The sequence below is a fragment of the Pseudoliparis swirei genome, chromosome 6, assembly GCF_029220125.1.
Source record: "Pseudoliparis swirei isolate HS2019 ecotype Mariana Trench chromosome 6, NWPU_hadal_v1, whole genome shotgun sequence".
NCBI classification, from domain to species: domain Eukaryota; kingdom Metazoa; phylum Chordata; class Actinopteri; order Perciformes; family Liparidae; genus Pseudoliparis; species Pseudoliparis swirei.
In genome coordinates, this window is record NC_079393.1 from 10729645 (window position 1) to 10755298 (window position 25654).

At 43.2% G+C, this 25654-nt stretch overlaps 3 protein-coding genes across 3 annotated transcripts; 1 reads left to right on the forward strand and 2 right to left on the reverse strand.

Moving 5' to 3' along the window:
• Positions 1–1106: 1106 nt before the first annotated feature.
• Positions 1107–10654, reverse strand: duox (dual oxidase). Its single transcript, XM_056416835.1, has 28 exons — positions 10573–10654; positions 10186–10249; positions 9718–9811; positions 9451–9541; positions 9042–9147; positions 8677–8849; positions 8431–8606; positions 8186–8304; positions 7949–8086; positions 7734–7847; positions 7125–7327; positions 6652–6837; positions 6199–6424; positions 5625–5718; positions 5358–5533; positions 5194–5263; positions 4993–5034; positions 4548–4726; positions 4200–4430; positions 3984–4083; positions 3845–3894; positions 3617–3744; positions 3354–3507; positions 2953–3185; positions 2691–2849; positions 2423–2578; positions 1718–1846; positions 1107–1623 (listed from the first exon to the last, which is right to left on the reverse strand). The coding sequence occupies exons 1-28, from the start codon at positions 10615–10617 to the stop codon at positions 1501–1503; spliced, it is 3759 nt and encodes a 1252-aa protein (XP_056272810.1). The 5' UTR covers positions 10618–10654; the 3' UTR covers positions 1107–1500.
• A 3571-nt stretch (positions 10655–14225) lies between these two features.
• On the forward strand, positions 14226–16438 carry duox2 (dual oxidase 2). Its single transcript, XM_056416201.1, has 8 exons — positions 14226–14310; positions 14698–14863; positions 14976–15033; positions 15124–15258; positions 15380–15587; positions 15677–15891; positions 15984–16174; positions 16427–16438. The coding sequence occupies exons 2-8, from the start codon at positions 14717–14719 to the stop codon at positions 16436–16438; spliced, it is 966 nt and encodes a 321-aa protein (XP_056272176.1). The 5' UTR covers positions 14226–14310; positions 14698–14716.
• Positions 16439–16721: 283 nt separating this feature from the next.
• apba2a (amyloid beta (A4) precursor protein-binding, family A, member 2a) lies at positions 16722–25352 on the reverse strand. The gene is made up of 12 exons (XM_056416956.1): positions 25315–25352; positions 21990–23223; positions 21643–21747; positions 21400–21439; positions 21163–21308; positions 20521–20607; positions 20238–20423; positions 19897–20076; positions 19532–19744; positions 19027–19146; positions 18745–18885; positions 16722–17824 (listed from the first exon to the last, which is right to left on the reverse strand). The coding sequence occupies exons 2-12, from the start codon at positions 23190–23192 to the stop codon at positions 17753–17755; spliced, it is 2493 nt and encodes an 830-aa protein (XP_056272931.1). The 5' UTR covers positions 23193–23223; positions 25315–25352; the 3' UTR covers positions 16722–17752.
• Positions 25353–25654: the final 302 nt, after the last annotated feature.

Below are 25654 nucleotides of genomic sequence, written 5' to 3' on the forward strand. Positions count from 1 at the left end.
AAAATATGCCAGAAGTGAAATCTGGAAGTACTTTGGCTACTTTGCAGACAGTGAAGAGAAGCCCACTGATAGACAGAGACCCGTCTGCAAAACACAGACCAAAGGGGTTTGTTCACCTCAAACACACGTCTGTAAAATGATGTAACTCTACAGTTGCTCATCCTTACGGAAGAAACTATGTGGACATCTGGACAGATACGGACACAAGGCCTACATAGCCGTGTACAATCAATGCTATGATGGCACCATAGTTTTCATTAATATCCTGCTGTAGGCTAATAGTAAGATTAATGTAATTTGTTAAGTGTTCAAAAAGCTGGGCATGTCATGGTCCCCTGTTTGTCCTGTGTGTGTGTGGGGGGGGGTGTCTACCTGGGCGTGGCCTTCCTTTCCTCCTCCTGCTGCCAATCAACACACACATGAAACCCATTCCCTCATCAAGCCCGCAGCATATCGACCTCAGTTCTCCCTCAACTTCTCGCCAGATCCTCAGTTCACATTCCTGGAACGGCTCCTAGAGCCTTTTGGATTTTTGGTATATTCTTGTCGGTAAACTTGTGCTTTTTCTAGCCACAGCCTCTCTAGCTACCCAACCAGCAACCAGCCCACAGAGGACGCCTTCACGGATCCCACACCTCTTCCATCTCTGGCCTTGAAATAAATATAATTGTGTATGACTCCTGCTCCATGTCCTTGCTTTTGGGTTCAGCCCCACACCACCATGATAGGGCAGGAACAAGGGAACCATACAGATGTTTTATTTTGTACTATTATCGATAAATATACCTTCTTGTATCGTAATTATCGGGTATCATGATGTTTATGGCAGGTATCGTATCAAAGTTGTTAAGATAATTGGATTGATCTGATAAATACAATTTCACACAGCTGATTTGCGACTACTTTCTCAAGAGGAAGGGAAGGTTAGAGGTCTGTAGTTAGCCAACACCTCTGGATCCAGAGTGGGCTTCTTCAGGAGAGGTTTCAACTGCACACAATCCTAAAGGTCCTTACATAATCTAATGTACTACATAGACCAGATATATCCAGCTGCTGTTACGAATGTGGTACTCACAATGTTCTTCTGACATGATCGAGTTACACACTTATTGTCAAATGTGATTTTATTTGTTCCACATATTTTAAACAGAAAACAAGAAACCAATGACATGAAATCAGTCGAACAATCATGGCATTACCGGTAACAGCAGGTACATATGTGAGTCAAAGAGCAAATAAAAACCTGCATGATGATTACAAATTATTTGACATATTTTGTGAATATAATCATGTATGTTTTGTGATAAAAGAAAGAGAAAATCTCATCCATGACTGCTTGAAATGAATGCATGACAATAATATTTATGAATAGAAAATAAGTTGTAAAGAATAAGGCACATTTAATCCATAAACATTACATTAAATCAAATCTCCCTACATTGTCTCTGTGTCATTAACTGCTGTAGTAGTTCTGCATGTCGTCCGACGCCAAGAGGCAAGTCAGAAGTTCTCATAGTGATGCATGAAATGGGCCTGATCCCTCTTGTTCATCTTCTGGCAAGCTTTCTCCACGTTCTTGGTCAGTCCAGGTGGTCCGCAGCTGAAGACACCGAATTTACCCACCTGCAGATAGTAATACAAGTTGGAGAGCAGGCTGATGTATTGATGTATTGTTTCAGACAAACACGAGGTAGCTGAAGATGGATGAAGGACGGACCTCGGGGTGAACTTCCTGCAGTGAGCTGAGAAAGGACACCAGGGGCGGCCGGCCGAAGTGAGTGACGGAGCGCAGGCCGGTGAAGAGGCTGCGGCTCCACACCTTCTGAAAGTGGCGCTCACACAGGTACTGTGGAAAGACAAGGGGGGGAGGGGTCATTGGTGGATTTCATTACTATTGAGGAAATATGTCATTCGCTTTCCTCACAAGGGTTTAAGATGAAGATCAGTGATACTCTGCTCTGCTAAATATGAAGTTACAGCCAGCAGCTGGTTAGCTTAGCTTTGCATTAAGACGAGACAAAGTGGAACATGTTATATCTTGTTTATTTGAATCTGTAAAAATAAGAAGTTGAGGTTTAATCTGACGTTATCATATGTAAGCAACTATATTTTTTCGAGCTGATAGGCAGCTTTTGTTATCTTTGGACCGAGCCGGGTTAGCTGTTTCTGTTTCTTCCTGTTTCCAGTCTTCATGCTAAGCTAACCAACTGCTGGCTGTAGCTTCATATTTATCATCAGAGTGGTATCAATCTTCCCCTCTAACTACAGTTATTAAGATAATGAGCTTATCTCCCAAAATATTGAACTATTACTGAAATAAAGCACCTATTTGAAAGTGAACATTCAAATGAATTGTTATGTGGATTTATTAAATATGTTTGAAGTATTTCAGTTGATTTATCTGTGTACACTTGGATCTCACCAGCATTGTGGTGCGGAGGTCGAACTTTTCGGCCACCTGCGTGATGTAGGTGTGGACTGAGACCAGCTCCTGGGTGTCCATCTCCTCCACCTCCCTGATGATGTCTGACACCCACTCAAACTGACGCTGTGTTCGCGTCACCCAGATGAAGTACACCTTCAAACAACCAGGGAGTGGTCGAGAGAGAAAGAGTGAGCTTCTTTCACAAATCAATAACCCCTCAGGGACAGATTCAAGACAACACGTCTTGTAAGTTTTTAAGCAGTACCTTTTTACACTGAATCTTGGACTTGATGGATGACTTGAACACCAGGTCTTTTAGGATGGAGGTGAAAGGCGTGACTCCAATGCCTCCTCCCACCAGAACAGACACATCAAAGTCAATCCACTCCTGATGGCCCTCACCAAACGGACCATCCAAGAACAGCTTAGGATGAAATAGAATATGAATATCATGAAAACACATAGAATGGAGAACAAGAATCCACTATTTACACACACTAAACATACAAAATAACGCTTTAACCTGCCTTTGGATAGGCTCCGAGCTCGAGAAGGCTTTCATCTGCGTAGAGGTCTCGGAGCTGGCTGGTCCAGGGCCCCACAGCTCGGATGTGCAGGCTCAGCGTCTCTTCGTGGGGGGCTGATGTCAGTGTGAAAGGGTGGTACTCGTCTGTGTCCAACATCAGGCATGCGATACGAACCCACTGGCCCGAACGATACACAAAGCCCTGCGGCCGCTTGAACTCCAGATGTGTCACACCTACAGGTAGGAAAGCCAAGCGAAGTGTGAACTTGAACTCACAATGCACGCAATCATGACGCGATTCCACTGAAGATAATGGAAAAGTGACGCTTAGTTAGCGAAGATTGAAATCAAGGAGAGATTGTGAATAACATGACATTTCGAAGATTTTTCCAGAAGAGTCACCTGAAGGCAGCAGTTCAGCTCTGAGCACCGGGATCTCAAGGCTCTTCCTGCTCAAGCTGATCAGTTTGTCCAGCAGGAAGAGCAGCGCCGGTGGAATCAGGTAGATGTAGAAACGGGGCTCTTGGAGCAGAGCGAAACTGCCATGAACAACTAGCTGTTGACAAAGCCAGCATCACATGATTTGTAAAAAACTGCCCCTCATGATGTAAGCCACCTGACTGCAGAGTGCATTTGGGGTACTTTAAAGTCCGATAAGTACTTACTAGAATGTATATGGCAACGTAGAAGTAATGTGTGATCCAAAATCCACGAAAGCTGATGCGACGGAAATAGTGTGAGGCAAAAACATACATAAATGCCAAAATAAAAAGAAGTAATACTCCAGTCATTCCTAGGAAAAGAACAAAGAGGAGCAAAAAGCAGGATTTAAGCGCACTATATCAAGCCCTCCGTGTACCACTGGAGGTCATAAAAACTGTTTCCTATAATACCTGGAACGGTTTGAAAGAACCACCACGACCACTTCAGAGGAAGTTCAGACCTAACATGAAACACAGTGAATCAGCACGCGTAACTCCCCACAGAGTGAACACAGAGCTGTTATAATCAGGCAGAGACAGCAAACATTACCCGTTGTTGCAAAAGACTTTGGGGAACAGACAAGACAGGATGCTGAGGTTGCTGACGGAGAAGATGTAGATGTTGAACACATGGCCCAAACTATGAACAACTACAGTTGGAACAGGAATAAAAGTGAGCTCACACAAATTAACAAGAGAAGGCATCAGAATTGTACTTTCCACCCACCCCGTCACTCTCTGCTTTAATTTCCTCGGGGCTACCAACCTGAAAGAAGGATGGCGGTCATGGCCATGAAGCGGTGGAAATCAATTGCTGCGTCGAAGGGGATGTAGCGGTTGAGGAATGTCTCCCGGCACAGTGTGATGAGGTTGCGACACACGGTGAGGAGCATGTAGGGAAACAGGAAGGACACGGCGGCGGCCGAGCCACGGGAGACGACGATGCCCACCAGCGACGTCTCGGGGATACCTGTCGAATCGGACTGCAAACTGTAGTCTGAATTTTTTTTTTTTAAGTCAGAAAAAAAAGGTATCATGCCGGGGGGCAAAAGAGGACAATAACATATTACCATCGTGAGGAAGATGAACAAGGAGAGGAATGATTTCTACTCACAGTAACATCTCTCGAGTGCCACGCCCGCTGCGATGCCGTACACGACGACGAAGCAGACGATATGACGCCGATAATTCTCAATAAAACGCTTGAAGTGTTGAATCTTTTGTTGGATTGGGTTCTTGATGTACTGCTCACGCTTGGGCTTCACATAGACATTAGCAGTGTTGAAACCTGGCCTGAAAATATACAAAAACTATCATCTATTTTATACTCAGAGGATAGTCTTGATCTCATTTAGCTGAGGAGCTTCTGATCATATTCAGGTCACCCAACCACAGTTGTGATGCAACTTAATACATTTTGGTAAACCACAAGTTGCCATGGTTTTCCACACAACCAGTATCCTCAACACACAAACACGAGAACAATTGTGTTTGTTATCTTTATCTTATCTTTCCCTCCAGTCATTTGGAGAAACAGAAAAATCCAATAAGGAACCGACCTTTTGCGTCTGCGTATCTCCGCTCCATCTGTCTTGTTGCTGCTGCAAAAAAAAAGTGAGAGTGCAAGCTGGGATACAATATTCACTGATGATCTATAGATGAAACGAGTAAGTGACAAAGCTACAGCGGATCATTGTTTTCATCCGCAGTGACGTTTGTGATCTGGATGAGTGATCACAGCCTGCGTCCTGTTCTCTGACCTGTTTCCTGGACAGATGAAGGACACTCTCTGGTCTCGACTCATCCGCTTCTTCCCCTGTTTCTCCATCCCTGCACACACCGCAGGCGCATTCATTTCATCAGATGAGGTCAGAGAAATGAGGACTTTACAGAAAAGACCTTCCGAGACAAGACTTTCTCCAACCTTTGACATTGAGTTGGGCAAACTGCAGCTCCTTCTCGTGGCCCCGCAGGAGGAAATGGAAGTCTTCCCATGTGATTCTCTCCTTGTCGTCAAAGCCTGCTGACTGCATCATTGCCTTGATGCCAGCATCTGCCTGGCTCTTTGGCAGAGCACCATTTGAGATTTCAATTAAAGACCTGCAGCGCATCAAAAGGGCAAAGATGAACCATCAGACGTGCAACAAAAACCTGGTGCAGTCATGAAGAAAGAAGAAAACATTGATCAAACCTGAGCATCCGGACAAACTCCTCTTTTGATAAGAAACCAGTTCCATCAATGTCGTTCATGGAGAACATCAGTTTAGATTTTTCCTCTGGAGAACCTGATTAAATACAAACATCACCGATGACGTAATGTAGGACGAGATCGATCCTGACATCAACCTTTTCATCTGACATTCAGACGCTATCTGACATTGCCCACTTCTGTCTAGAGCTACACATCAATCTGTAAAACCTGTATGTTACTTTTGTTTATTTATTGATTTACTCAACTCATTTCAGAATAATAAACAGTCGCAGGAGATCATCCACCAGAATGCTTTAAATTATTTTGTAAATGCTGTTTCGTAAATTCATAAATTATCAGTTGAATTGTTGTGATTTTCTCATACAAAAAAAATGTCTGCTCAAATTTCCAGCTAATAGCAGAAATAAATAGTCATTGCAAATATATGAGCATCAGTTTTTTTCCAAAATGATTCACTCCATCTATCTGGAATGAAATATTTAAATGTTTTGCACAGTTCAGATAGCAGCACACTTCGATACACAATGCAGCACGTTGGAGTCCTGCATTTTACCTTTCATAAAGATAACCATCACGTCAAGAAACTCTTGGAAGGAGAGGTAACCGTTTCCATCTTTATCAGCGAGCGTGAACATGGAGTCTACGAACAAGGAGTCGGGCTTGAGGCCGAGAGCATCGGCAAACTCCGCCGCTGTCAGCTCGCACTGGAGAACCTCTCTGGCTTTCTTGTGGGGAACGCCACTCATGTCGCCAGCGTCACACTTCTCAATTTCCAAGACCTGTGAACCAGAGGGTATGTCATTAGAAATATCACGACGTTAACTGAGGTTACTGCGTGTCCATCACAGATGAGGTCACCATCAAGACCAACAATTAGTTCTTTTGGCTGGAGGTCGGACCTAATTTGACCTCAAACAAGGTTTGACGACATTTTGCGGCCGAGCTTAAACCTGCTGCCGCTGTAACAGAGCGAGGGATGAGGTAAACATCCAGAGGCTGATGGTACCTTAGAGAAAGCGTGTCGAATGAAAGTTTCCACAATCTGAGCCCTCTGCTCTTTGGTTAAAGCCTCCTTCAGCAGTTCCCGCTCTCTCATCTCCATCACTCTAATCTCCTGCGCGAGGTCTGTCACCCCCAGGCACAGGTACTTGACAAACGCTGCACGTTTGCTCTCGTCATCAAAAAACAGCACCTGGATGTACAGACAGGAGAAGAAAAGCGGGACCGGAGTGAGATAAAAAGTGATTTAGATCAGGTACATCTGCAGAATCTTGCTCGCATCATCGATTGAATGAGGTGCGAAATAACTTCACTGATGAAGAGAGAAAGCGTTTGATGAATTTTATGTTTGTGCTTCGACAAAATGCAACAGTAGCAACATCAAAGAAAACACTTTTTTATCCTGCAATTTGAGACACACTGTAGCTTGTTCAGAACCTAAAGGTGTAAATCCCCCCACCCCCATGTTCAGCTGCTCACCAGGTCGTACTCTTTGGATACTTTGAGCATTAGAGCTTTCTGGTGCTGGTCGTTGGAGAGATGGATGTCTAGGAAGTCCTGGTTGCCCAGATTGAGCCTGCGGTGAGGGGACCCAGATCTGTCAAAGAGCTGCAGCGTTCCCTTCTCATCGAGCTCCACGCTGACGGGGTGCAGAGGTTTTTTATGGCCCTGCCACTCACAGGCTAGAAAGCAAGAAGCAGAATGATGCAAAACAGGATTCAGGAAGATGATGCTGGTGTAAAATAACACAACTACCAGTTGGGTTTCACTATTACCTTTAAAAAAAATTGATTATCAGATTTTATAGTGTTTATAGGTTGGGTTCAGTCGCTGGCAGGATATATTAATAATGAAAGGTGCGCATTAAATCAACTCAGTTTTATAATTGTGTTGATACCATGTGACATTGATAGTGGCTGCTGAAGGCCAGCGCTGCAGTAAATCATAGCTGCTGGTGGTCAGCTGATTTTTTATTAGTAATTGACATTGAGTCAGTTTTTAAAACCTTACAATGTGTATGTTTTTACTAACATTGGACACTATTAGAAGTCTTCAACGTATTTTTTAAAACTCCCCTGGATTACTTACCCGTGATTCCCACCGCTGGCTCCTCTGTTCTGTCACCAGCTTTTCTTTTTCTCTGGAACTTCCTGTACCTGTACGTGCGAAGATACGCCACCATGCAAGCCACCAGAAAACTAACTGTGGAAGTAGAATAATCCCATGGGATTATCAGTTTCACAGCCAAACCGCTGAAATGATAATGGTTGCTGTGCAAAAGAAGATGGATTTGTGATACTGACCGACAGGAAAGAAGAACAGAATAATGATAAATATCCCAAAGCCAGCTTGGCTGCCATCAAAGTAATTAAGTTTGGTCGCATTAGTGCAGGGATGCAGCATTGATGCGTTCAGCTGTGCAGGCTGAGGACAAGGGTCACCTATGGTAACAGAGAGTTTATTTATCCATCCTTTAAATATTATATCAATGATTCGAACAACATCCTAGTTTCTTTAATAAATCAAATACACATGTTTACCATCTTTCCAGAAGAACACATTATGTTGTATGTCCGTGGTTTCTGCACTTGTAACTGCGATGAGAACGTCATGAAAGGTCACATTGCGGATCATCTCGATCTCCTCATCTGTGAACAAACTGAAAAACACCCCAAAGATCACACTGTGGTAAGATGATCGGCATATCAGGTAAAACACATAATCGTGTAGGATCAGACACTCTCTCAACGTTTTGCAATGTCCAGTCCTTCAGGGAGGAGCTTACCCGTTCTGCTTGTTCTCGAACCAGAAGCGGTCTCCATTTCTGATGCGTTCAAACTGGTCCAAGATTATTGCGGAGAAAACTGGACCGAGACCATCAAAAGACTCCAGCAGTCCTCCGGGGAAGAGCTCCAGTTTTGAGATGTCTCTGCCGTACAGTTCTGCAATATTGTTGAGCAACTGTTGGACAGAAGAACTTTAATGCACTAGTTCAATGCAGGAGGATCAATCTTTGTTTACAGATGTTTACCTGTGGGTTGGTGCTGTTGAGCTCCAGATGTATGTCTTCAAATGCCTTGACAGGAGGCAGATTCAGAGCTTTTCTGACCTCAGTGTAACTACGCAGGCCAAAGTCTCTTCCTCTCTGGATGGTGCTGGCCACCAAATCTGACCGAGTGAACCTCATGGGTCCGTACATGAAGTCTGTCGGGGTGCAAATGAGATCAGAGCTGTGAATATTACTTCATAACTTGAAAACACGTAAATGAGTGCATAGTGATTTTATTACAGATTCCCATTTTATATTCTATCAATATAATATAATAATATAGAGACAAAATCAACACCTTGCATTTGAAAATCTATTTCTGATATATGCATGAGGATGATTATCACCTCTTAAGTCCTCCACAACAACGTTGTCTTCTCTCTCTGCAATCTGCGAAGTCATGCCCATGAGGAGGTCGTCTATGTCCCGGCTGGTTGTCTTATCATCGCCTGTCTGGAAACAGATGACCAAAAGAAACACAAAGATCCTTTTACAGCTTCTCTGCTGTTCTCCTTCAGTACTTTTCTAAACTAAAATAATTGTACTAAATGTAAATGCTGCTGCTCTCATTTAAAAAATAAACATTAAACAACTACTTATATGAAATACTTTCCTTTCTTCAAAGTATGCAGTGTCCGACTGGAGACAGTTTGTGGTGATGAAAGCATATGGTGTTTATATGAGCACACAAATCAATTTACTGTAAACGTATTCCTTACATGAATATGAAAATGCAGAAGTATGATTATAATCTACCTGACGTTTCCAAAAGCTGTTACAGAGGCGCATTGCTGGTGATGAGCTGCCATCAATGTTGACGAGCCTCCTAAAATGACATGTTCTGTTTCTGTAGGAGAAAGAAAAGGCGATGCAGCTGGTTTCATTTCTAATAATTACATACTGTTTTTTTAGAGGGTGTCTGACACTGTTCACAGCAGCCCATTGACCATTCACACTCAACCAAAGCCCACTAAACATGGTGAGCTTGGATTCTTCTCTGTCACCTGAAACATGGAGAAGTACCTCATGTAAACACCAGGTGGGGCCATAGTGATGCCAAATCGTATGGCAGCCTGGAACTCAGGAGAGACCCCTGGATCAACAAACTTCTGGTAACCTGTAGACAGCGGAAGAAATAAAAAATGAAAATACAAGAAGAACACATAAACTTGCCATCGGAAACAATCCGCATGCAGGCAAACACCCGATGCGAACATCCAAAAGTTCAACCTGAGGCAACAAAAGCAGAGTAAATATGAAAATGAAGATTGAATGGCGAGTGATGGGCTCATCTGACTATTGTCCCTTTAGCTTTCTACAGCTGCGGGTGCTTATTCAGCAGAAGAAGGAGACTCAGGGTGATGCTTTGCTGACGTAGCACATATTTGTCAAACACCAACAACGATAGCTCACCTGACCACGGCTTGTGGTCACCAGTGCATTACCTGTTCCCCTCCACTTGTACGTACACGCACTCTGGCTGAGTCTTACCTGGGTAAGGAGGAAGCTTTTCGTCACCAAGATATCCAGGCAGCCAGTCGTAGAGAGCAATATTCTGTGTGGAAAAACAGCAGGGATCAAAGTTAGTGCAGCTTTTCTGAATCCACTCAAACTAAACATGATTGCATGATGATAATATACGTATTTTCCTCCGTTGTGTGTAATAGAAGAAGAAAAGGTGAAACATGTGTGTAATGTTGAACAGGACAATTTTTGCAGTGGACAGACTTGACTAATCAAACAAGTGAGAGGCGATGCCTTCGCCTTAAAACTAAAACCAACAACTGCATCCATTGATACAACCTCGCTCTCTCCGGAGCGCAAATAAAATCTGCAGCCTGAGTAGTGGGAGAATTACATGGAGACTCTTCCTCCTACCTGGAATGTGGCAACAACGATCTTCCTGGCGTTGTGAAACAGCATTTCGTCTGACCACTCTGGGTGTTCCTCATGCAGTTTGGAAGCTACATAATTGTGGTAGCGAAACCAGATAATCCCCTCTGCTGCCGTGAACACGTTCTCATTGGCCCAGGCATTTCCCAACTCTGGACACAGAAGATGGCACAAATTATAGGGAATTCTGCTCGCTATAGCTACAACACAATAAACAGAGAAGAGGCTGTTTATTCAACTTCTGTTTCATACAAATGCTCTAGGAAATGTGTCAGTAGTGACACTCTCCTATTACCTTTATTTCTGAGGATCTCTGACCATGAATGGATTGATAATTTGCCTGTTTGTTTTTAAGGACGTGACAACAGAGCGGCTACAACATCAGAAGATCCTCCACCTTCACCCCACATAATAACACACACACACACCTTTTACACACACAAGCAACAAAACACTGGTTCCACGACAACTGCACGGCATCCTCTGTGCGATACAGAGAGGGATTTACTGTGGTCAGTGGGACAAGCCATTAACGCAAGAATTAAAGAGTCATAAATCACGTCAGGCTGGGCCTCTTTTGACTAAGCCTCGGGCCGAAACCCTGATCGGGGAAATAATATTTGCAAGAAATTCCTGCCGCTTGAGTTCAGCTGCTTGCAGTATTGTTACTATGATCAAGTACAACAACAAAAGTTCAGGAACCTGATTGTTTATAGTTCAGCCAAACACACAATAAAATATATGCTTTAATCTGTGCCTCAAGATAGTTTTGGATCACATTTGCTGAGATTTGGAGATTTATTATATGCATATTATTCTATATTATTATATTACTAGCTTAGACGCTCATGATGACATAAACCCCAGTGTCTGGTAACCAGCAGACAATCCAAGTACTTATAATGCAAACAGTGTTTTGGATTGGATTACATTTGTTGTCATTGCACAGAGTACAGGTACAGAGGCAACGAAATGTATTCTCTTCATTTAACCCATCCTTAGTTATTAAGGAGCAGTGGGCTGTAATGATGCACCCGGGGAGCAACTGGGGGTTCAGTGACTTGCTCATTGACACTTTGACTTGCAACTAATGGGGAGAGCAGGGATCGAGCCGACGACCTTGGGGTTGCTGGACGACCCCCTCACCCCACTGAGCTACAGCCGCACCGTTTCAGCTCGGATCTGAAGTATATAGTAAATGTCTCACCAAAAAGCCCATGAGGTCCATGTTCTCCTGTAGAGGGGTCTGCGGCGCTCCACATTAGACTGTGTCCTGTTGCCTGTTTTGGCATGTTCCACTCAGGGCCTGAAGTCAAGAGCCCTCCAGAGAAGCTTCTCAGGGAGTCGGACCAGGACGTGGAGGGACCGTAGATGGAGCTGCCATCTATCCATGCTGTCACCAAGTTGACCTGCATGTGACATATTGGTTTTTTCTAAAAGGACTGCGCTTCAGGAAAAGTGGAAATATCAGGTAAAATAATGCAAAGTTCCTTTCAGAGCTGCAACAGATCTTAATTTACAGTTTTTATTTAATTAAGATAAATACCTGTGTGCGAGGATTACTGGGGCTCTGGCCGGACTCTTTGTCCCACGGTCCTCTCTGGAAGGGCAGCAGGACTTTTCCAGTGGCACTGGGGTCAAAGTAAGGGTCAGCTTTTGGGACTGGGATGTTCATGAACTCAGGTGGACAACCAGGAGTTCTTGAGTCAAATATTTCAAAAGAAACATGATAACCTGTAAAAAAACAATTAAAAAAAATTAGGGCTGTGAAACGATTAACATTTTTAATCAGGTTAATCATAGGTTTCTGTGGATTAATCATGATTAATCCCATATATACATTCAGGGTTTTTCCTGGGTCAAAATGGGTCTTCGGTGCTCCCAAAAAATTTTTTTTGCGTGCTACGCGCGCACCGTCTGTTCGTTGAGTGATCAGCAGCTGGCCGCTCGGTCCATTCGCGCACCTCACTGTTGCGTATTGATCAGACAAGAAGACACGCTTATCAACTCCAGTGTTTCCCCTACTATTATAACAGGGGGAAATCTCCACCCGTCACCCTGTAATTGTCGTCTACCCCCCCCCCCCCCCCGTATTTTTCAGCGTGAGAAATACGATGTGTGGCGGGAGTGCGTGAGTTAAGACCGAAATGCGTGAGTCTCACGCTCAATGCGTGACACTTGAGAGCCCTGCATTGCTCACCAGTGCGCGCGCCAGCATCCGAGCTCTGCCTGCATGAGTTAAATGCGTTAAAAAAAACAACTAGTTAAACCTGTAATTTAATTAACTGAGTTAACGCGTTATTTTTCACAGCACTAAAAAAAATATATCACTACAAAAACATGTAGGCCTATCTTGAATCAGAGTGTTATGTTGTTAGATTTTTTACTGAGTAACAAAATACAGATCAGATTAAACCTAACATAAGATTGGTTAAATATCTGCGAAATAATTGTATCTGCAATATGCATTTGTCAAATCGAGGAGTTAGACTCTTAATATAAATGCACTTAATATAAATGTAATAAAAGCATTACAATATTGTAGATACAATCTTGCACATTTATTTCGGTAAGATATGGGTCGAAAATATCATCGCTGCATATTGGTGCATCCTCGGAACAAAAGTTCAATTCGGGTCGATTCGGTTTTCCGATTACATATTTTTTTGGATAGCGCATTCAACGCAACGCACTGCCTGACGTATTTACCAAAGAACAGAGAGAGCACGGTCTGGTTGCGCGTTGAGGGCAGACCGGAGGGGCCCCTGGCCAGCAGGCGGCTCAGTCTGCGGGGGTTCGGCCGCAGCGGCTCCTGGACAGGCTGGTAGACTCCGTCCCAGTAATGCGCGGGCAGGAGGCGCACGAGGTGAGAACCTGCGCGGGCACAAAGTGCAGAGTGTTGGCCCGCGGTGAGCTGCCGCTGCTGCTGCTGCTGCTGCTGCTGCGAGCCTGAAACTCACCGACAGCTCCGTGTTTGGGATTCCCCAAACTGTTGTACCAGCCGTCGAAACGAGGAGCCTCCCAGGTGATTTCACAGCGTGACTCTGTTCGAGAAATGTCGACTTTAAACATCACTTGTGTAGTTTAACCGAGAAGCTGAATATGAAATGCAATGGCAGTGTACTTACGTCCACTGAGTAGGAGCAGCCAGCCAACCGCTGCGCACATACTCCAAACCCGTTTACGCAAATCCATTGATGCGAGAGATGCTCCTCAGCTCAGTCTGCAGCCGAGAGGAGTGAAGGACTTGTGGAAAGTGAAGACACGGTGAAGGTAGCACACATTTTCTGGTTTCTATGTAATACACTGTGTTGGTTTAGCAGACAGGAACATTTTGTGATGAACACCAACTTCGACTGCAGACAATCAAAGACAAGGTCTCCTGAATCAGTGAGTGTTTGATAGGAGAAGATGAAATAGTTGAGTCTTACCCACTGGAGAGGCTGCCGTGTAGTAGTGCAGAAGTAGTGGCAGTGCAGGAGCATACGTGCAGGATGGTGCAATAACTAAACTTGTATTGTGCAGCTCATCACAAACTGCACGAGACCTGTGTTACCAAAAATGGGAATGGTCATTACTTCTGGATACCACCTCCTTTCCACAGCATTCCATCCTCCTCCTCGGTGAAACGAAGGGGCAGGGGGTATAAAAGAAGTGCATGTTCCCTCAACGTTCAAACTTCAGCCTCTTCTTCTGCTGCCGTGCTCGTCTTTCAACTTTCAGGTAAGAAAGATCTTTTGGATTTTCTCTGTTTCATTGATTTTTTATTTTTGTATTTGAAACTTTTATTTTCATTTTGGTTCAAATTAAAATAACACCTATTCACGTCACACTAACTGAGGTGGTCGAGCGGATGAACTGTGAGCGCATGCTTTTGTTGTTATTAAACAGATGCATTAATTTATTTGCAGCAAAGAGACCCAGTGTTAGGGAATTTTAGCTGACATCACACGAGTCAGACGTGCTTGTGCTTCACCGTGTGCCATGTTACACAGCAGTGATATGCGTCCCATATACCGTAGCTGCCGAGAGGGACAAGTGCTGCTATGTCTCCCTGTGGAGGAAACTGAGAGCCCTGCATCTTACACTGTCTTCTCTGTTACACTCAAGTCTCAGCTAAGGAGCTAAGATGACTTTCTACGATGGCATTTACCCGTTCTACCCTCTACAAAGGACCTCCTTCATCTTCAGTGGCTGCTTGCTCACCATTATTCTGGTCTTTCTTGTGCTAGCAGCCGGTCTTCTTCTCATTCTTCCCGGGATACGAGGGAAGTCGGTGAGTGCAAAGCATCACTTGAACTATTGCTCAATGCAGGAACCTCAGAATTATTATCTCCTTTTTTGATTCAGTGCACTTTAAATAATGTTGAACTTTATCTTCCCATCAGAGGCTGTTCTGGCTGTGTCGAATAATTATCAGTTTGTTCATAGGAGTGGTGATAGTCGGTGAGTTTTGTATTCTTATCACTGCCGTTGAATAAATCACAGATTTTCCTTTTTCCCGCCGACTCATCATTTTGTGTCTCTTCTCTGCAGCGCTCAACTTTACCAACGACTGGGCCGAGGCCAAAATGACCACGAATGCCACCTACAAGTCTTTCAGCAACGCAGTGGTTAACGCTGACATCGGCTTGCATGTTGGACTGTACGGCATTAATGTGACGCTGAAAGGTGAGTCACCGTTGCTGCTGTTATGTGTAGATATGTTTACAATACACTCATACACTGGCAGCTCTTTGGCTTTGAACATCTTCTGTACGGTGTTTGCTCACTCGCCTGTTTTCTCTCTCAGGGAATCCTGTTGTACAGTTCAATGAGACCATTAACTACAACGAGATGTTCAGCTGGCATGACACGATGGAAGAAGAGTATAAGGATGCTCTGGAGAAAGGTTTACCCAACCCCATCCTGTACATCGCTGAGAAGTTCACCCTGAGCAGCCCATGTGGACTCATCTTTCAGTACAGATACTCTGGACGATATGCCTCTGCAACCCTCTGGTAATGAGAACTGCCAACAGTTTGAACTTGTATTTATAAACTGTCAGTTTCAGCAGACGTATTTGACAAGTAGCTTCACAATTTCACAGGACGGCATTCTGCTGCTGGATGCTCGCCAATATCCTCTTCTCCATGCCGGTCATTCTGTACGCCGGCTCCATGATGATGGCCACAGCTGCCTTCATCTTCTTCTCCATGGCCTCCTTCTCCACCATCATGAACGCGCCGCAGTGTGTTTTCGCCATAGGAACGGACTCCTTTGAAATCGAGTTCAGCCATTCATTCTGGCTGGCTCTGGCTACAGGTAACGCCGAGAAGCTGCACATTCACTCCATATGTTTTGGACCGTAAACTGGCACACGCGGCGCGATTTCTACTAACTGAAATGATTTCCAGGTGTGCTGTGTGCCGTCATCGGGATCCTGGTGGTGACGTTGAACCTTTTCATACCAGACAAAATGAAAGAGGCTTTCAGTGTTGGCGTCGACAGTTATGAAGACGAGGATAGTTCTTATGGGGAGGGCTACCTGAATGCAGTTTTTCTTGATGGAGTGACAATTTCCCCACTGACATCAAAAGTCATAGCTGTAAGTGGCTTTATTCATTGCACTTATAAATAAATCAGATACACATTTTACTTTGATGTGCATTTATTATATTTAATAAATGCACAATAAAGTTGCGGTATTAATAATGGATGCATGGGAAATAAGATTAATCACTGACATTACAGCCACCACACCATATACGTGAAGAATCTGACACAATTATGTCCATTTAGTATTTAAGGAAGTTATTTTCCGCTTGTTGACTGACATGATTTTGTTTCTGTGTTTCAGGAGCACCTATGAAGCCGTCCTGGATTCCCTCAGAGATTCCCACTAATACTTGAAGCTATGTTTGCTGAATGTGTTGCAGGAGTGTCTAACTTCACACCTGTTTGAATGATCCATGCAAACCTGTTATGTGTTATCCATGATGTAACTGTAAATAGTTGTGTGTGTAAAGTTCATTGTCGTGGGGCAGTAGTTGTGCGTACAATATGTTAATTTGTATGGGATCCATACACTATGTACATACACTGATCAATACATATTATAGATCTACCGTTGCTCTACTTTTCCAGAGATAATGAGAGGTGAAAAATAATTTTTATTTTAATATTGATTACATTTTGGATAGCGTGTATTTTTGAGGCGTGCATGTTGCCGTGGCAACAGCACATGGTGTAATTTGTACATAGGTCCTGAGCAGCGTCATTGGTTGAAGCATCCGTCCGTAACAGTTTCTCAGATTCAAACAAATGTGAAAAACAAGAGAAAAGAATGAAAATCAAACTGCTTGGATTAGAACAATTGATTCATGTCTAATAGAGGAAAATGTACTTTACGTCTTGTCTGTAAGTACTTTTTTTTTTGCAGTACCACCATAATACAATAAAAACCACAACAAGCATTAATCTATAAGATTGTATTCTTCGTGTGTTATACCATTACATTCATTCAGTAATGTATATTGTGATACATTCTTGTACTGTACGCTCTGGTAACGGTAATGATCACTCATACTGCCTGTGAAAGTTAAGTGTGTCTTTGGCCTTCAGCATCACCATAATACACATAGTTTAGTGCCTTTGTACAGCATTTTATTATCATCTTTTAATACTTACTGTAATAGATTATCATATTGGATTGAGAATGAATACCTGGTCAGTAATTCTTCATAATAACATGCATATACTGTAGGAGGAATATGGCCTTTCCAACCAAGTCCTTGAGTAATGCAAAGTATTTACAGTAGAAGTACATTTGATAAACTCCATTCACATTAGAAAAATGACTAAATAAAAAATAAATGTACTAATTTATCTCTTCATAAGAAAATAATCATGACCTTAAAGCTACTTCTCTTCAACACCAGAAACTCACGCACAGTACCACAGACAGAGTATTCACATTGTAAGGCCATCATAACAATGTAATTCAAGATAAAACCTGAAAATGAGAACTGGATATTCTTTACAGCATTCCAACAAGAGGCCGAGAAAATAAAATTATACAAAAATAAATTCCCCTCATCCCACTGAGCCACCTGTCCATCGTGTGTCCTTCGGCTCCACACAGCCAGACATGCAGAACTCCAGTGGGCCGATCCAAGCAGGGTCTCTATATGTAGACGGGCGTCTCCTGTCCGGTCAGTAGTCTGAACATCACAGCAGGCATCGTCTTCATGTTGATCTGGCGGAGATGAGAGACGGGGAACAATTACACTGTCAATTTGAGAAGCACAGTCCTAATCACATCACTTAAGTCCAGGCCTAATTTACTCCCTCCTGTGCCACCACAGTCAGAGGAGACCTTGAACCCATCAGGGGAAAAGAATAAAGGAGACATACACTGGGAGAAATTGGCGTAAAACACACACAAAAATAATGAGTGTGTGTTACCAGCTGGTGAAAAATGTAAATAATAGAGTAGAAGATGCACATTGCTCACTTATTAACACCTTGAATTTTGCTTATTCAAACACTACCAGAAAAACAAGGTGTAAAAAATGACACTTTGTGGTTTTACGAAGGTTCGTGCGCCAGACTTTGAATACGATTTAGAGGTGCTAGTCGGTGGATGTTGTACCAAGCTATCTGTTTGCCCCTGTTTTAAGTCTAAACTAAGCAGCTGCTTGTGGTAGTTTCATAATCACCATAGAGGCAGCGAGATCATCCAACTCTCAGCACAAAAGTTAATAAACAAAACAAATCTGTAAATCAAACTGTTCTTTTGAAACACAGTATCCATTTGGAGATAGATAAGGATATGGACTTTAATTTGTAGATTTAAACTAATATTGTATCCTATGTAGGTTGACATTGAATTGAATCGCATATATCTGGACAAAAACGAGGGTTCTCAAACTATCACTATTATTATTATCCGTGTTTACATCATACAAAATTAAAGATTTATCGTGCTCTTTTACAGATTTTATTTCTTGATTAAATGCATGAAGGATTACAATGATGTCGGAAACCAAAATGTTTTGCCTTTAACCTAACACTGATCTAATCTAGGTATGTCGTTAAAAGGCCAGTTGGGACAGTGGTTTTTGTGGTGCAGTAATCAGCGAAAAATGGCTATTTTGTGGCATGGTGACTCCTTACCTCACCCACTGAGACAGACAGGGTCTGAACAATCTTCTCATGTGCCATGGCCACAACACTCTGACCGTTTATTTCAATGATTCTGTGTCCAACACGAACACCGCCTCGCTCGGCTATGCCGCCTCGCATGAGACTGCAGATCTGAAAATGTAAAGAAGAAAAAGACCCATTGCGTGTAAGTGCATAACAGCCCCTCGCTACTTAAGGACATGTGTTATTTTAAACATGTAGCCTCAACCTAAAGTTTATTGAATTGATTCATGATAACAAGGGTTGACTCACAATGCCATTCTGCACACTGAAACCAAGCTGGAACTTGAGATCGGGTCTCTTGATGAGGACAGTGGTGACAGGAGGGCAGCTCACAATACTCAGCTTCACCATCACCTGATTCTTCAGACCCTGGACCCAAAACACATCAGAACACATTCATCTTGCAGTCATTTAAAGGACAAGTCTGATGAGTCTTACTGTCAACAAATTCCATGAATATATGAAAAACTAAACTAAACCCTTTTGTATTACCTGAAGCCAAAGTCTTCTCCAACTTATTCCTCCATTAGTGTTCGAATAAATATTCAAAACATGAGGGCAGCAGTTCTTTTTGATTTGTTCCTACATACATGTTCCTGCTAAATATTACCACTGCACGAAATCCACAGCTGAAAAAATAGTCTGCTTGAGTAGTGTTTCTAACCAGCAGGACATTGTTGATGTTGTGATACCTCCTTTGGAGAACGAATGAACACTGAATATGTGAAAGCCGGAGGTGCTTGATGCTGCGTACCTTGATGATGCCCTGACAGGTGGCGAGTGGCAGCCCCACCAGGCTGGTTTCATTGATGGACATTATCTGGTCCCCAACACTGAGTCTTCCAGAGCGAGCTGCAGGGCCGCTGTTCAGCATGCTGGCCAGGATGACGGTGGGCAGAATGGAGCCCCAACCAGACTCCACGATCACCACGCCGAGGTTCTCCCCTTTCTGCTTCTCCACATCCAGCTGCAACAAAGAGGAAGTCTTTCTTCGTCGTGTTCAAGCATATTCCAAATGTCACGGTTTAGTAGATTTGTGAGGTTCTTGTACAGTGATTTATTTTTAGGGAAATCCATCTGTCATCATCCACACCTGCAGCCAAATAGAAAATGTCCTACCTCTTTACAGTTGTCTGAGTTTGAGAAATGGACGAGGTCATCGTGGTACATTTCCTGGGAGTTGATGATGTCACTGTATTGTTTCTGGCTCAAGTCGGTCGGGTTGATGCCATTGGCTCGCAGGAACTCTCTGTAGGCCACGCTAAAAGCCTGACCGATGGACTGTGCAATGAGCTGCGCCTGTGGGGAGGGGAGAGTTTGGGGCAAACTACTCAGCAGAGAGTTGACGACAGCAAGGAGGTGAGACACATCGCAATGTTTTAGTGGCCATAGAACAAATATCTAAAAGAAAACTAAAGTAAAAACTCCAAACTAAACATGTTAGAGCAGCAAACACTCACATCCTCCGACTCAAAAACATAGCAGATCATCCTATACTGATTCTTCCCTTCGCTGGCAGAGTCGGGAGATTCTGAGAAGTCCTCCGACGAGGTCTGAGACATCCGCCTCCGTGCCATCAGAACAACAATATTGCCAATGTCGGCTATATAGGAAATGGTCCTCAAGGCACTGTCCATCATTGTCTCCTGTGGAGCAAAGACAATGACATTATTTACTCATTATTTCTGAAAATAGAGTTAACACAGGAGGGCGAGCTGAACCAACACACTGAGAGTCACCGACCTGTGTGTCAGCATTCAGCACTTTGACAGCTTTAGTGGAGATGAACAGATCCACCTCTGTCATCATTTGAGAGTCTTCATCTTGGCTCTTTGAAATATATGACATCATGTGTTAATCAGACATTTCTTATCTTTGTACTTTTATCTCGCAATGCAGACTTTCAGCACATTTTCAAAACGACTGACAAGTGCAGGTGTGCAAGAAAGACATGCAACAGCTCCACCGTGTGGTCGAGACATGACTCTGCTGCTGGGCTTCACAAATAAATCTGCTGCAGTTCAGTTATATAAAGACTTTAGATTACAATCAAATGAACTTTAGGAGCCTCTGCATCTGCCAGTGCTGATTAACCTGGTTGTTGTATCCAGAAACATCAGTTGTGATTCTTAAAGTTGCAAACACGCACTTAGGATAGAGAATAAAGTCTCTATGTCGGTAACTTGTCTTATCGCAAAAATTCCAGATCACCATCAACTTTGAATCAATTCTTCTGGTCACAAAGACATCTGTTTAATAAAGGTGTTGCTACATTATTAAGACATACACACAGGAAGACAGGATGCAGCAGCATCTTTGTCCGACTTGAATTTTTAAACTGAATCAATGCATGTTAACGAGTGTCTCCTCGAGGAGGCAGATTACCTTGATACGACTGACAGCTTCGTGGGCCTGGGACATGCGGACAGATTTGGATGGGTTCTTATCAGACAACACCTGAGTGCAGCCCAGGTAGTTAGCAGCAAAGATGATCCCATCAATAAGGTCCTCGGGCTCACAGGGACCTGGGACTATGCAGCAAAACAAAAGACTCTCATTGTAACACATGGTAATGTGCTGCAATGAATGAATAAATTACTCCGAATATTAGGAGATAATTACCATCCTCAAAGCTCGGGAAAGAAGCCGCTTCCTGTGTGTTCTTTAAAACAAGTTATCATGTCAATACGTTAGACTTCAATGGACAACTCTGTTATAGCAATAATTTCTGAAAAGACATATTAGCCATATCAATAATCAAAGCAGATACTTGTTGTGTTGTGGCCCAAATCAGAGACGAGTTAGCGACAACTACACAGTTAAAATATTAAACTGGTTGCATCACACATCTGACATCTTCTTTACCTTGGGTGTGTTGCTGTCCTCCTGAGGGACACGCTCTGGACACGGAGGCCTCCTCGGCTGCTCCGGCATGACCTCAGGTAATACAGCTGTGCTGGGCTGCTCACCCTGTTGTATACAAACAACTGCTTTAACTTCAGCAAGATCATTTTAAATGGCTTGTATTGTGCTCTGTAGGTGATAACCGAAATGGGGAAATGGGGAAAAAGACTATTTGTGGCTAAGCATGCAATTGAAATCATACTTAGTTAATTCCCTCTGGGACACAGAGACGGGGGATTGTACAGAAACAAACACAAGACAGCAGGGAATGAGATCTGACAAAGATCTGCCCTATTTGCATTGCCGACCTGCTGGGGTTTCTCTGGCCATCTCTGCCGCTCCTCCGGGGGCTCCCTCTCTTGTTCCGGTGTGTGAATAGGAGCCCGGGATGGTCTGATAACCCTGGGTTCACTCTCCCCCCTGTCAGCAGAGGAGGGACTGGCTCTGGGAACAGGGGAAGTCTCTTTACGAGGCGGGGCTTTCCAGGTGTCAGCAGGCGGCTGAGCATGGGAGTGACGAGGTGGTGGAGGAGGGTGTGGCTTACTGGAACCAGACCTAGCTCGGGTCCGCACAACAGCTTTTTTGCAATCCTTTGACAAGGTCTTTGGACGCTGTTCATTGCTGTTTGTCGAGCATCCTCTGATCCCAGAAACATTAGGCTCCATGTCATCTCCTGTTACCTTCCTCCCTCGTCCTTTCCCCTGCCTCTGCTTCTCTTTTGCACCCATGTGAGAGGACTCACACTTCTTTCTGGCTCCTGGGATATAATGGTTTCTTGTGACTTGAGTGTCATCGTCTCTTTCCTTTTCAGCATCTCCCTTTCTGATTCTTTCATTGCTGTTGTCCTGATAGAGGCTAGTCTTCCTTTGAACACTGTTCTCTGTCTCCTCTAAATCCTCTATAAATGTGGCCCCATCCAGCACCTCTTCTATCTCATCTCCATCGCTGAAGAAGAATCTGTTCTCCTGGCCTTTGCCCACCTCTCTCTCAGCTTTATCCCCTGCAATCGGAGCACAATGGGACCTAAAGCGATGGCCCATTTTGTGAGGCTTAGGGTCTGATTGTGGTCCCTCACATATTTCTTTGTCGTGACGAGGCCTGCGAGCGAACTGGTCAGCAGCACTGCTGTTCTCATTAACATCCCCTACTGCGTGCTTTATATAGCCACCATCCTCGGGAGAGTACTGTTTGTAATACCTCGTGTCCACAACGCCCTCCTTGCTTAAATGCAGCACCTCGTCATAGTCCTGCTCCACATCGGAGCCCACATTGTCGTACTCAGAGCAGGTGTCCTCCATGTCCTCGGGACTAGGGTCACAACTCATGTAATCGTGGCTTGTAGGGACAGAAGGAATCAGCTGGACGTTGTTATCATCCTTCAGGGTACACAGGGGTTTCTCAGATGCCTCCCTCACCAAATCTTGCTGCTCTTCTTGGCTCTGTTGACTGAGTCCTGGAGGGCTGGGCGCCAATATTTTGATAATGGTTCCTGGCTTTTTTCCATGAGCCATAACTGGCCCCGTAAGCCCGCTGGCCTCAACCCTGCAGACATTTATTGAAAATCGAAAATTAGATTGTTATTTTTTTTTTATGCATTATGCTCTCTGCATATTTTTGACTTGATGCCTTAAATATCCGGAAAGAAATTCAAGAATTCGCACAAAAATATTGTCATAATTCTTTACTGGAACCAACGTACTGTGAACTGCCACAGGTTATGTCTCTCTTCATCATAAATACATACATTATTTAGTCATTAAGATGTTGTGTGAGCTACAAAACCACTTTTTTATGGTTTTCTTTTCAAGCTATTGCAGTCAAACCCAGCAACACACCCCAGAGCTTCTCTCAAGCACTTCACACTATACAAGATTTAAATAACATACGATCAAAGATTTGTTTCCGTACTCACACAAGAATTTGGAATGAGATTATTTTAGAATAAATGTCTCTGTTTCACACTTTAAATTAACCCAATACCTACAAACAGTAACCAGTTATTAAAATCATAATAATGTACATATATGTATTACTTCCCGACCATCTAACAACTCACAGCCGCCATCTCAGTCCTTTTGTCTCTGACTGCTGTTGTTGTTTCTTATCTCTTATCTACTTCATTGCATCTGCTCTAATGTTGTCTTGATGTCCCGCAGAACAGGAAACATGCAGCAAACCCATTTAAAGAGTCAGGCCAGCAGCCTGGGATATTTCTCTTATGTTAAATAATTGTTACTCTACAAAAATATACCACGCACTTACAAAGCATTTATATAGTGTAAGTATGAGTGCCAGATTTATGATCCATGACTTATGTCTTCTTTGGAAACCTGTTATAATACTATATATTTATAATTCTATACAGTTATACTACTATACAGTTATAATACTACAGAGTTATAATAGCCTATATGTTTGCATCTGAGAAGAATCTCTGACGTTTGCTCTGGACTAAGGCAACACAACATATATTGGCAAATTAACAGATAATACCACAATTCAATAAGACTGAAACACATCTGGTGCAAAATGTATTTCTGCACTCTTCTTTGTCTCTTTTAGGATATTTTTTAAATAATTAAACAAAACTAATCTAATAAACAGCACAGACTACAGCTGATACAAATCGATTAATCAATTAGTCGATTTACTGACTGTTAATCTCAAACAAATTTCTTAAAAAGAAGAACAACATTCACTGGTTCAAATTCATGCGGGTTTATATGACTATAATTTGAACATCTTTAAGACAAGTACACGTGATAATGCTGCTCACATAAAGGCGTTATCACATGTTTTGTACTGAATCTATTGGAGCTGTCACTCTGAATGAAGTGATAGCAGTCTAAACATGTCAACACCCTCATCTAAACCTGAATCATGTAAGCCTCATGCTGAACTGCAATTGCGCTGTTTGGGCACAATCATGTGGATATGTTTCAGATGTATCCAACAAACAAAAAATATCCAACCGTGTTGACCAGGTGATAATGCAAATGAGATTACAGTATAAGAGCAGGTAACAACCTAATCCAGATCACCTCCAATACAACACGCGGACCTAATCATGACCTCTCCGTGGTGCTGAAGTGGTCATTAGGCTCAGGTTTTATGATTTCACGCATTTCGCCCTGCCCGTGACGTATTTGTGGTGATATCTTATAAACCCATTACGCTCAACTTTTGCCGCACCTGCAGAAGTGGTTGTTGTGGTTGCTCCGGTTTCAAAACAAGTGGACGCCGCATTCCCATCTGCTAATATATCGATAATATAATCAGATATATGGTTTTCCTGCGTAGGCTATATAGCACGCAGTGATGGAGCTGCCTCCCTGCACACACATACACAATCACACAAGCACACACACACTCTCTTTCTCAGAGAGACACACACTCTCTCGGCAGGTTTCACCATCTGGAAGCAAATATTCCACTGCTGCTGCGATTCACATCGACCTTGATTTGAAGCATCGAGACTGCACCATGCTGACATCCAGTTTATGGGCTGATGTTGTATTAGAGGAGCGCATCCAGCATTGTCTTCAGCTCTGTTATCGCAAGCCAAATAGGCCTACGTGCATTACTATTACATCACCCCCTCCCATCCATACACGGACAATACGTGCCACTTACCAACATTAGTCCTGTCGGTAGCCCTCCTTGAAAAAAATGCTCTGTGCCGTTCAGATCAGATTGTTCTCCGGAATGGTGGTTTTTGAATAAAAGCCGCACAGCAGCCCAGGAACCTGTGTAGAAAATACCCCCCCCCCCCCCCCCATCATGTGCTCACTGCTCGGTCCCCCAACAAATAACACAGTTAGAGGCATAATAAACGCACACAGTCAAACAAACACCTAATAATTGACCTATATCATTTGAGTTTAAAACACTTATATAGGCTAGTAATTTCTTATATATTTAACATTATAGTGAAACTGCCATTTTCATGCAAAAGAAATAATTATATAATATA

Bases quoted from the DNA above. Each gene is read 5' to 3' on its own strand.
- apba2a (XM_056416956.1), bottom strand. From the start codon at position 23,192: ATGGCTCATGGAAAAAAGCCAGGAACCATTATCAAAATATTGGCGCCC. The intron at 20,424-20,520 runs GTCGGTGACTCT...TTTGCTCCACAG, and splicing joins TGCTGAATGCTGACACACAG to GAGACAATGATGGACAGTGC. The intron at 19,745-19,896 runs GTAGGACATTTT...TCTTTGTTGCAG, and splicing joins ACTCAGACAACTGTAAAGAG to CTGGATGTGGAGAAGCAGAA.
- duox (XM_056416835.1), bottom strand. From the start codon at position 10,617: ATGCTGTTTCACAACGCCAGGAAGATCGTTGTTGCCACATTCCAG. The intron at 9,542-9,717 runs GTACTTCTCCAT...TTTCTCCTACAG, and splicing joins CCACCTGGTGTTTACATGAG to AAACAGAACATGTCATTTTA. The intron at 4,431-4,547 runs GTGAGTAGAAAT...AAAAAAATTCAG, and splicing joins GGCACTCGAGAGATGTTACT to ACTACAGTTTGCAGTCCGAT.
- duox2 (XM_056416201.1), top strand. From the start codon at position 14,717: ATGACTTTCTACGATGGCATTTACCCGTTCTACCCTCTACAAAGGACC. The intron at 15,588-15,676 runs GTAATGAGAACT...ACAATTTCACAG, and splicing joins TATGCCTCTGCAACCCTCTG to GACGGCATTCTGCTGCTGGA. The intron at 15,892-15,983 runs GTAACGCCGAGA...AATGATTTCCAG, and splicing joins CTGGCTGGCTCTGGCTACAG to GTGTGCTGTGTGCCGTCATC.